This window comes from Lathamus discolor, chromosome 1, assembly GCF_037157495.1.
Source record: "Lathamus discolor isolate bLatDis1 chromosome 1, bLatDis1.hap1, whole genome shotgun sequence".
In the NCBI taxonomy this organism is placed as follows: domain Eukaryota; kingdom Metazoa; phylum Chordata; class Aves; order Psittaciformes; family Psittacidae; genus Lathamus; species Lathamus discolor.
This window is the reverse complement of record NC_088884.1, coordinates 66,059,022-66,070,769: the sequence shown is the minus strand read 5'-3', so window position 1 is coordinate 66,070,769 and position 11,748 is coordinate 66,059,022. Positions and strand designations below refer to the sequence as shown.

General features: G+C 49.4%; 1 protein-coding gene across 1 annotated transcript; it reads right to left on the bottom strand.

Annotated features, from left to right (window-relative positions):
• Positions 1-63: 63 nt before the first annotated feature.
• Positions 64-9,534, bottom strand: ARHGDIB (Rho GDP dissociation inhibitor beta). The gene is made up of 6 exons (XM_065675704.1): positions 9,427-9,534; positions 5,779-5,967; positions 5,107-5,190; positions 3,652-3,728; positions 1,766-1,829; positions 64-848 (listed from the first exon to the last, which is right to left on the bottom strand). The coding sequence occupies exons 2-6, from the start codon at positions 5,954-5,956 to the stop codon at positions 649-651; spliced, it is 603 nt and encodes a 200-aa protein (XP_065531776.1). The 5' UTR covers positions 5,957-5,967; positions 9,427-9,534; the 3' UTR covers positions 64-648.
• Positions 9,535-11,748: the final 2,214 nt, after the last annotated feature.

Genomic DNA, 11,748 nt, shown 5'->3' with positions numbered 1-11,748 from the left:
CATTCTCCACATACACATCACTGGAAAACAACTCTAGAAAGAATGTGACGCTTATACAGAAAAGAAGAAAGAAACTGGTTTTATTCTTGGAACACTGAAGTCTTGTTACAGCATCTAGCTGCATTCCCCCTGACTGGTTTTGCCTGCACAAGGATGGATTTTAAGGGGGTGGGGCACCAGATACAGACCAGGAGACCATCATGGAAGGTAAGTAACCATTTACGGTGAGTCAGAACATATGGCAAGTATAACTGAGATAGGGATTTTCCAGGGACCAGTCCACCCTGCCAGGTGACCCTAGAAAAGGCACTTCCGGGACCAGAGTTGGTACAGGAGAAATGGAGGCAGCAGGAGGAAGTACTGGGAGAAAGGGAGGGAGATGCTTCCCAATTTAACTCATTAGGTGTAATGATGGGGTGGTGGTGAGAAAGGGCAGGTTATTTTCAGTGTATCAGAAGCAGCAGCAAAGGCCGCCTGCAGGCCTGTGCATCAACCAAGGCTGGCACAGAGCCCCAGCACCCATGGGAAGGGCTGCCAGGGTTGTGGCTGGCCATGGTGGCAGGAAGGAGCAGCGTGGCGGGCATGGCCCACCTGGAGACTGGTGCAGGAGGCAAGGGGATGGGAAGGGGGAAGGCAAACTGAGTGAACTCATTCTGTCCATTCTTTCTTGATGGACAGGTTCCACTCCCAGGTGAGATGGTCATGCTTGTCATCATCTGTGAAGAAGGACTTGTTGTGATAGGTGCCTCGAGCCAGCATACCCTTAGGAGCCTCCTCAATAGGTGTCAGGAACTCATACTCCTCTGGCCGTGGCCCGTAGCTGCCAACCATGAACGTGGCTTTGTCCACTAGGAGAAAATAATCCACAAGGTATGAGTCCCACAGGTGGAGAATGATCAAGGAGCATGGGCACAAGTCACAGAGAGAAAGGAGATAGTGGGGAGAAAAAGGGACAATCAATGTCAGCAAGGGGAACAGAATCAGTGGAAAAAGTTTAGTGAAGCATAAGGACAGTTGGAAAGATAAACGGATGGGCAGAAGGACAAGCAACTTAGTCAGTACCCTCTCACATGTATGTTCTGCTGGAAGGGAGTGGGTACACCCAATGTATGGCTCAAGATCTCTCTTGATCCCCTGCTACTCTATTTTTCTTGTGAGAAGAAACCACTTGCATGTGCTGGAGTCTTAGAGGTGGTTGCATGCAGAAATACACATGGGGGATGTGTGTATGCAAAATGGGGCTCTCCTCTGCCTCATCCAGGCAGGGCAGCACTGCACAAAGAGGAGTGCTTTTGGGGGCAAACACAGGGCTCTGCACACAGCAGGAAGTTCCATAGAGCATAGAGTTCTGAATTTTACCAAGTGCATTTGGAAGAGCTTTCAGGGGGTGACAAGCTCCACACAGGTTGAGCCACTCTAAAGGGGAGGAGGGGAGGTGAGGAGCTCTGTATAGAAAGGAAATCTGTGGCAAGCACTATCTAGCCAGTGTCTCTGAGGGCTGCTGCTGCAGACAGTGGTGTAGCATAGAGATACCAGAGCTGGCTCATATTGAGTTCACACAGGAAGAGGAAGCAGTTGGCCTGGGTGATTCAGGGTGCAGGCTAAGGCACTCTGCTGAGAAGCCTTGCTTCCTACATGGTGGTACAGCGTGGGCCTTGCAACCAGGGGAGGCCCTACCCTTATCCAGTGTCCATCCTGGCACACTTCTTTAAGCAGAGGGAACACAGAGATAGAAGCACTGATGTGCAAGGCAAAGAGCTCTTACCCTTCACCCCTGTCCGGTAGGTGTGCTGCACGTATTTCAGTCCCGACACAATGTCCCTGTTTACCTGCAAGAAGTGACCAGAAAGAAGTGTCAGGGGAAGGGGGTTGATTTAATAGCTGCTGGTTTTCCCTCTCCTTGGAGACACACCCATCTTGGCTTCCTACACCACTGCTCTCAAAGGTTCAGCACAAGGCACATTTTGAGGACTTCTCCATAGGCACCTGGAGACCTGCAGCATCCTCTGTGCATTTCCTGCACTTCTCCATCCTTTCCCCTGACTTTAAAGCTGACTGAAGCACATCAGCCAGCTTCACAAGACGGGCTGATGAGGACAAAGAAAAGTGAAGCAGGGAATTCCTGGTTAACAATTTCCGTGTTGAAAACCAGACATGTATGACTAGGGTTATCCATGTAGCACAAATGGGGGGCAAGGTTAACTGAGCACTCCCAGCTACTCTCTAAGCTCTGTGGAGAGCTGGCACGTTTCTCCTCAAAAGACAGAGGGGCACAGTTTTCTTCATAGCTTTTCCTCAGACCTCCTATGGATAGCTTGAATATATCCCTTGCTGTCCACCTCCAGCATACATCGCCTCTCCACAGCACTACTCAATCTGGAAACAAAACGGGGAGATCTTTTTAAATCCCAGGAGGTAATTCACATGGTGCCAGCTCTTACCAGCCTTAGGACTGAGGGAGGGAGTTAGAATAACTTGTCTGGCTCCAGGCATCTCCTGTCAACAGGCTTCCGATACAGATGGAAATATTTCATAGCACAAAGGAGAGCTGGAGGTGTCTCTGGACACAAATTAATCTCTGAAAAAGCAAGCCTCAGAGAAGAAGGGAAATCTTTCCTACAGAATGAAACACATTAACACTGTCCCTTGTCCATTTCAGGAGAGCTATCTTCCTTCCCTTTTAGCCTGCTCTGCCAAGCCCAGCTTTGTCTGCAGCAAACATTTGTTGGGGATGATCACTTCAGCACTGGATGCCATGCTGGAGTGTGGCCAAGTTTCATTTTCAGCTGGAAGCAGAAGAAATGGCTGACACACTGGTTAACGGGAGAGGGGAAGAAATGAGCCCATTTGGATATATCGTGACCCAGAAGAACTCAGGCATCTTCAGCAAAATGCTATGGTATTAAACCTTTATTATGTATTCAGCCTTCCAGTTCCTAAAAGGGGGGCTACAAGAAATCTGGAGAGGGACTTCCTACAAGGGCATATACTGACAGGATGAGGGGAAATGGCTTTCATCAAGAGGGTAGATTTAGATAAGATATAAGGAAGAAATTCTTTACTGTAAGGGTGGTGAGGCCCTGGCAGAGGTTGCCCAGAGAAGCTGTGGCTGCCCCATCCCTGGCAGTGTTCAAGGCCAGGTTGGACAGGACTTGGAGCAACCTGGTCTAGTGGAAGGTGTCCCTGCCCATGGCAGGGAGTTGGAACTGGATGAGCTTTAAGGTCCCTTCCAACTCCAACCATTCTATGATCCTATACATGATGCTCAGCAACGCCAACTGAACCAGAACTTCATGGAAAGCAATTTTCTCTTATCCTCCCTGTCCATTTCTACTTTGTGTGAAGTAAAGATGTTCTGGTGGCTAAAATGCAAAGTCAAACTCAGCCAAAACTACCCATCTGGCTTCCAAACCACCTGTTGTTCACCACTGTGAGTGGACAGAAAGCAACTTCTTCCAAGGGGCAACCAAGCACAAGCAATTCCCTGGAAATACCCAATCTCTTGTTGGGCAGAATGACATGTAAAGCTATGGAAACTTTACAAAGGCCCAACTTTTAGGCAGGCATGCTGCCTGGCTCTACTCATCTGGTAGGCTGCCACTGACCAGACTCAGCAAGTCATGAGAAGCAACAGGAAGGAAAACAACTCACTCTGAAGTGGATCTTAACTCTGTATTCCACTCCTTCCTTTAATACGAAGGTCTCTTTCTTGAGTGTTTCAAGATCACCTGTAAAGAGACGATCAAGCCATTAGCTAGACATATCAGTGAGAAGAGACCACACGCAGGGAGGATGGGGCTGGGACTGGTGTCGAAAGCAAGCATCCCTTCAAGCACAGCGCACTTGCAAAATGAGTACACAGAGGTCTGTGTAAGCAATTGACCTGTTGAGAGCACATACACAGAAATGCCTAGGTGTACATATGTATTGACTCTATGAATGTGCACAAGGTAGCAATCTCTGGCATAGTCTTATGCAAAGAAAACTGAAGAATCATGAAAAGTTCTACCTGCAAAAACTATGTACATATAATTCTGAGACATGACTATCAACAAGGACCATCTTGGACCTCAGCTGAACTTCAGAGCAGCATGTCCTATTTCTATCAAAAGGGAATCACATGCTCATGGGGGTCAAAGGCTCATTTGTTAACCAAATGCCAGTTGCGTAGAAACACTTGGGAAACAGGATTCTGGTGAACTGGAAAAAGAAACTGGAAAATCTGCATATGTTAATTTAATTCCAATGAATTAATAAGCTAGAAAATGGATTCTGAATGGAATGTTGGAATTTTTATTTAATGTTCACCTGAAACCCAGCATGAGCGTCTAAAACCCAGCCCCTCTAATCAGTGGGATATTGAGGTTACACCTGCCTTAGCTGTGTAGTTGAGGTCAGGGCTGTCTCTGGAAGTGAAACTCTAGATTATTCTATTCTATGTGTCTGTGTCCACATCTATGAAGATAACGCCTAAACAAATACAGGTCTGGGTACATATACGCAAAGATGTTTATGCACAAACCCATTGCTGGGAATCTGCAGGAGCATGTGCATGCTTCACCCATGCCCAGCCCTGGCTTGGGTGAGGGAGCATGTTTTACAGCTGCTGCCCAGCTTGTGAAGCTGCCTGGATTCTGCAGGGTTCTGAGTGCTTTTGGTTGAACAGGAAGCCTCTCTGCTCCTCTGGGCCCAGCTTCCTCTCTCTGCAGAAAAGCCCATATAAGGTGAAGCCTGGTTCTCTCCCCATGTCCTCAGGAGCCGGAACTGCAGCATTGCTTGATTCTGAAGTTTCAAAACAGTCAGTTACCCAAACACATGCACATCCCATGTGCTCGTGAGGTCTCATTGAAAGGAAGTAAGAAGAGAATGCAGGAAAAACTCTGGAGCTCCTAGATTAGTCTAGCCAGAGAAAAACTCTCAACAATTTTCTCTGTACATCTCCTTTTTCATACACATATACATCAAAATAAGAAATAAGGCTAAGATGCCCTTAGAGTTCCTCTAAAATCCACTGTAGCATCCCAAAGACAAGCTCCCTTTCAATGTGAAGCATGCCAGGGCCTTTGCTTGTTCCCCTTTGTGCACAATGACAGAGTCTGTGCCTACCTGTAAGGTCCATGGTTATTGGTCCTGGAGCAGAGTCACATACTAGGGTGAGGCGGGTGACCACCACATTGGGAGCTGTTGGGTCTGCAGGTAGGAAAGTCAGGGGGAAGCTGTCAGCTTGCAATATTAAATGGCAGGGGTGGGGGGGGGTGGAGACTGAACACTGTCTCTGAACACTGAAGAAACACAGAAACTGCACTTCACGGAACACCTAGTAACAACAGACTGTTAGTACAATAGAACCATGCATCTACCCCAGTCTGCCAACATGGATCCCTCTAGCCTTCATCCCAATACCTAGAGGAGGTCTTTCCATTCCAAGGCAATCCTCCTTTAAGGTCATTCTGAGCAGCAAGGCTCTTTTTCAGCATACACTGGTCCCCTCAGGGGTTTTTAACCCTTCAAGGGTCCTCCAAGGCCCACAGGCCTCCCACCACAAGTCCCTCTCTGATGTCAGCACACCCCAGTAACCTTACACCTAATGGTCAGTGCATCTTCCCTGTTTCTTTGACATGCATCTTTCCACCTGTCCATCCCCAGTCCTCCAACAGAAGCAGCTCATGTACCTGGTCAAACAAGCTCCCTCTTCTTTAAGGCCACTTTGCACCATCCCCACAGCACACTGTCGTGATGCATCTCCCCAGTCCCTTCCTATCAGATGCCCCAGCCTACCTACTACCACAGGTCCATCTCCCAGCAGGGACTTCTTATATTTAGCAAGGCTTTCATCGTCCTTGTCCAACTCTTGCAGCTCCTGCAGTGTCTTCTGGGGAGGAGGTTTGTAGTTGAGTTTCCCATCCAGCTCATCATCATCATCCTCCACATGAGGTTCTTGGGTCTTCTCAGTCATGGTCACTTGGTCTGGGTAACAGAGGAGGGGGTAGTCAATGAGACTGGTTTGGAAGGCAATCCCCAGGGGCAATTGCTCTGGGCACAGAGCAGCTCAATCCCTGGATAGGCAGGCACACACCCAGCACGGAGCGGGATCGTTAAAGGCAAATGGCGCTGGTGATCAGCTGCAATCCCGGCACTGCCGAGCCGATATTCTGGCTGGAACACAATCCCCCTCTGCCCCCGCTCCTCTCCCTGCAGGCACCACGCGCACACGCAGACCTACAGACCTACACCATTCTTCCCTCCTGGGGAGGAGTTGCAGGAGCGGAGGCTGAAAGCAGAGTGATTTACAGCCACTCTGCAGCACAGTTGTGGCCGGCAGCCCTGCAATTACAAGCCACCGTGCAAGGCTTCAGTGTTCGCCAGCCATCTCACACAAAGAGCCACTGCCACGCACTGCGGCACAGAGAGACATGAATAAAGACAAGGCCAGGGGTTTCATTTACCCTTTCACAATAGGCTAAAAGCCACATTTCACAGAAAGCTCAAATACCTGGCAGCAGCTCCCTTATATTAGCAAGTAGCTCTCAAGGAAATGCACCCACTATAGTCTTATCTGCTGGTGTTCCCAGTGCTTGCTCCAGGAACAGCTCACTTCAGGCACCAATCTTGTCTCCTTCCCACTGAGGAAGGAAGCATGATGGTGACTGCACCCAGCCCAGCTGCAGAGCAGCCATGTGTACCTGTGCTGCATCAGCGGGGTTTCTCTGAAAAGAGAGGCAGGATGGCTGGAGCCTGCAGCCAGCACAGCCAGGACATGCACTGCTGAATGCAGGCATGAAGCAAAACTGCTTGGGTGGCAACCCAAATGGGAGCCAGAGCAGGGAGAGATCAACTGATGAGCAGCCAGGGCATGGAATGGCGGAACAGGAGATAGGCAGGAGAGGTGAGCAGTGCTGTGCTAGGTCGCCCTTAGTCAGCTGCCTGCCTTGCAGAGCCAGAGAGCCAGCCGCATGGTTCCAGACACTTTCCCATTCTTTGGAGAAAGGTGGAAAACAGCAGTGCTCTGGTGCAGCGGCAGTTGTCACAAATGGCCAAGCCATTCCTTGCTATTTGGCAGCAAAAGGATTTGGTCAAGCTACACAATTCATTCAGTTCACTTCCACTTATCGTTGTATTAACCCCTTTTTCGAGACTGTCCCAACTAAAAATCCCCCTTTTGCCTGATTATTTGCAGTTTCCCCAGCAAGCCCTTTATCCTTCTCTGCAGCTGGTCTTAACATTCACCCCTGCTCCGATAAGTTAAACTGGGAGATAGTGGGATAGTTCTCTCATTCATTAAACTAGAAAGGAAATGCAAAAAAAAGCTATACACGCAACAGTTCAGGGTGAATCAGCAAGTGGAATCAGGCAGCAGTGAGTAATATCCAGACTTCCCTGTGCAATTCCAGTGGGGAAAAAAATAATGAAAAAATCCACAACCCAAACCAAACCAAAACAAAAACCTCACAGAACAGGGAGGGACATATTGACATGTTACAACAGGACAGAGAAGGACCAAGCAGCAGAAGAATAAGAAGAGTGGTGTCACAGTCGAGAATGCTAACGGCCATCGCAAGACTACTTCGCAATTTTGTGGTGAGTCAGGAATTAGTGCAGAGCAGGCAGCTGGGAAATAAATGGGAATCCCAGCTCACATGAACAGGGAAGAAAACAAATCCCAGCAGCTGAATAACTGTGGCTGAGTTCATGCCCAGCCTGAGAAATGTGAAGGACTTACACACTATAGGAAAGGCCCTTGAGCTTGTCCTCATGAGGAGGGAAACCAGAAGCTTCCTCAGGACAGCAACAACTGCTCATGCCCCGTTGCTCTGCGGCCCCAGCATTAGTCACCTTACAAAGCCTTGCGATCCTCTCAGTGCCATCCCACATGCAGCACAGGAAAAGAATGTAATGAGCTGCAGCAGCCACCACTAGGTCTTGCCTTTCACTTGGGCTCCAGCTGCAGACCCAAGTAATTTTCTCTCTCCTGAGCTCTCTCATGATACCAGGCTGCATCTGCCACCACTATGACCACAGTGCAGAACTGCCTGTCTGCCCCTGTCCTCCAGGAGGGGAGTGGGGGTGATCTAACACCAGAGAGAGCAATGGCCACACTCAAAGAAAAAGCAGTCAGGGTTGCACCAGCTGGTTGCTCTCCATCGCTCAGACCTTCCCTTTGCATCACATAAGCCATATAGACATTCCCTGCCAGCCCATGTGGGTAGCTCACTGAACAACCCCAGGCTCACACACATCTTAGTATGGCACTGGTAAGAGCCCATTCTGGCATTCTCCCCAAGCTGTGGACCTGACCCTGCCTTCCTGCCAAATTCTCAGGCTTGAAGTGACCAAGAGGAACGCTCACATCACGGCTGCCCCTGCCTCTACCTGCTCCAGCTCTACAAGCTGAGATATGCTACTGGGCTTTGGCACCAGCACTTCCCCAAACTGAGTGTGGTACCCAGTTATCGGGGTCCCTGGGATCCTGTGCCACTGCTCAAGCCAAGGGCTGGGCTAAAATGGAGACCCCCCTTCAGGCCACAAGCCACAGTACAAATGAGAAAATTAATCCTATAAATGCTCCACGCAAGGAGAAATCTGGACAATTTGTGCCTTGCACCACTACATTTTACTTGCGTTCCTGCAGCCCCAACCCACAGTCATGCATCACCTGTGCTTCTGAGGCCTGGCAGCACCCACAAAGCAGTGGGGAGAGGGGCAAGGGCAGCGTTAGAGGTCCTTGCCAGAGAGGGAGATAGCTGCAGGAGATGAAAGAGGAATCATGCCCTGCTGAGTGGTGCAAGCATCTCTTGGCTGGGCCCTGCCTATGCAGGGAAGTGGCTGCCCTCACACCTGCAGTAGGAGTAGGGTTGCAGCAGATGGTGGGCACCTTCTCAGCCCCCACACGCCTCCATGGACACAAAGAGAAGTGACACTGGGGCAGCATTTTATTTGCCCTCCCTCTGTGCATCACTCCCCCAAAACACCTTCTGATTGAGGGCTTATCTCCAGGAAGTAGGTTTAGCAGGGAGGAAGTAATTTTCCACAACAGGGGCAAAACACACCGACCCCTCCAGCGCCCCTGGCCATGACTCCCCATCGCACCCCCGTGGGGGAGGAGGGCAGAAAGGGAGCTCGGGGACCGCCGGGTACCATCCCACTGGGGCTCACCCACCGACACCCCACGGGGGCCCTCCCACCACCCCGGGGGCTGCCTTTCCTTCCCCTGTCCCTCCAGCCCATCACAGCGTGTAGCCCAACTTCCCCCTCGGATGCAGTGGGGGCCCTGTCCGTCTCCCCGGGCAAGGCTGGGCAACGGAGCCAGCCGCCGGGAACAAAGGAGCAAAGTTGAGCAGCGCCCGGGGACATGGAGCTGGGGGTGAGCCCTCTCCTGTCCCCCTACCCGGTTCCCCCCGGACTCTCCCCGCCGGGGTTCGTACTCACCGGCTCAGCGGCGCCTGCGACCGGGGTCCTCCACTCAGCGCTCAGCTTTGAGCTTTGGCAGTTGGAGCAGGAAGGAAGTTGATGAAGAGAGGAGAAAAAAAAAAAAAAAAATAACGCTCACACGAATGGGGAAAAAAAAAAAAAAAAAAAAAAGGCAGCCGCAGCCGCCAGAGCCCACTCGCAGAGGAAGCCCTGCGCAGCCCCGCATGCTGCAGCGCTCACCAGCACTCGCCGGCCCCGCTTTGTCTGCGCGCCCGCTGCGCTCTTTTTGCGCAGAGGTGCGAGGGGCTTTGTTTACGGAGCTGAGCCCGGTTAAGGACGCGGGAATGCTCTCCGCGCCCGGATCCGTGTGCCTGAGAAAGGGGGGGGTGTCTTTGTTTTGCAGTCCTGGCTTTTATTTTGTTTACTTTCCTGGTGTAATTGCAGTCGATTTCAAAAGCTGGCCCTGATTTATACTGATTAAAATAAGCGGATAATCACGTAGAGTGTATTCCTGCATAGGTGGAGGGATACGGAGGGGTGCAATTGGGTTTATTACTGATGAACCTCATTTTTCCTAGTTAACATATGCTACCTGCTGCACTTAATTACCTAATTGTTCCCAACTCCCAGCCATTTTCACACAAGCAGTTTCATAGAGCAGCTACCTCAGGAAGAGCAGGCTCTCTTTCCCTAGATTAGAAATGATCAGAAATTTTCAGGAAGATTTTACACCACTTCCTTGAGACATATCTTCAGTCAGAAAAATCCTTCACACACACAATCGCCAATGCACAACAAATTAGATCATTGGTTTGCAAACAGCAAATCTGGATCTGCAATGACTGATAGACTGCTCTTCATGCATTTCCAAAAGCAAAATAAGCAAAGCAAATCTATTATCAGCGGGCTTAAATTCACTGCCCTGGAGCCACAAGTCTATTAAAAAACATGTATCGTACACAAATTTTTTAAGGCTGCAAACAGCTGAGTAAAAGGGCTCTCCTAAAGGAGCGGGAGATCTCAGAGGACGGGAACTGATTTTCTCAGCCTACCATTGCTTTCATTTAGGCTACGGGTGGCACTTTGATTCTGACCTCATGCTTTTCAAGGGACCAAGAGAGCATATGTCTGTCTGGCAATGAATTTCCATTTAGCAGGGGCTGTAGCCTCAGAAACATTTTAAGCTTCCATGAATTAGCTTCACCGCCATGAGAAATTATTTTATTCTCTGCTGCTCCGTTTCACTCCTACGCTAACCCTGCCCATGGGCCAGCACAAGGGAGCTGAACTGAACACAGCACTGCACCGAGTTTAAAATGTGCCTCATACAAATATGTAAACAAATGCATAAGTATATAATTTTAAACCCAGATAGGTTTCCCAGTCCTTGTTCACAGTGGCCCAATGTGGCTAAACCCTTGTGCCAACACAAGGGAAAGGGCTGTATGGTGTAGGGTTGCGGAAAGGACAGAGCAAATTCTACCAATGACAGTGCCACATTACGGTGGTTCAAAATGTTTGTGTGAATAGCCCTGGCCTGAGAAAGGTGTGAAGAGCTGGATGCATAAACTATGAGGAGCTTTGAGGAAATGGTCTTGTTAAGCAGCCTCTGTGTCTGGTACATCAACTTCTTGTTTCCTGTGCTGTCTGTACTCACTCTCTGCTGTCAATAGATTTCCCAGTTTGAACTGGGAAACCAGAATAGCCTTTAGGATGGTGTGTGGGTTGAGGTTACTGTTCGCTCATGGCTTGGCTTGAAATTCCCTCATTTTTAATGGCTGTGTACAGAGAGAGCAAGGCAATCATAATTCCAGCATCATTACAATCGTTTTTGCTGGGGGGTGGTTGGGTTTAGCTTTGTCTCCTTTTTTTTTTTTTTTAGTTGGAGATAAATACCAGATTGCCTGTGCCTTTGTGTACTATTTCTAAATGTGTGTGAGCATACATCAAGACCAGTATGTCCACAAATATGCATTAATGTACAGGGGATGTATGGCTATGGGCCACCATAGAGTACGTACACTCAACCTATATTGGCACGTCTGCTTATCATACAGGAGTAACAGATTTTACTCCTAGGTTAGAAATTAGCTGGTATGTAACCATGGACAAATCATGTCATTGCTCTGTGCTTCATCTTCCTATTTGTAAGAGGGGTGAGAAGGAGCTGCGTATGTTGGGTATGTACCATGTCAAGCAGATGAGAGCTTAGAAGCATCCTTTGGGTCAGCATATCCAACATCCTGCTGGGGAACCACGTCACTGATCTGCTGGAAGAAAGGCAGGTTTTGAACCGTGTTGGAGAAGAATATTACTGAAAGCAAATCCCTACCACTGAGT

Bases quoted from the DNA above. Each gene is read 5' to 3' on its own strand.
- ARHGDIB (XM_065675704.1), bottom strand. From the start codon at position 5,956: ATGACTGAGAAGACCCAAGAACCTCATGTGGAGGATGATGATGATGAG. The intron at 1,830-3,651 runs GTGAGTTGTTTT...CACTTCTTGCAG, and splicing joins GAGTTAAGATCCACTTCAGA to GTAAACAGGGACATTGTGTC. The intron at 849-1,765 runs GTAAGAGCTCTT...ATTTTCTCCTAG, and splicing joins CTACCGGACAGGGGTGAAGG to TGGACAAAGCCACGTTCATG.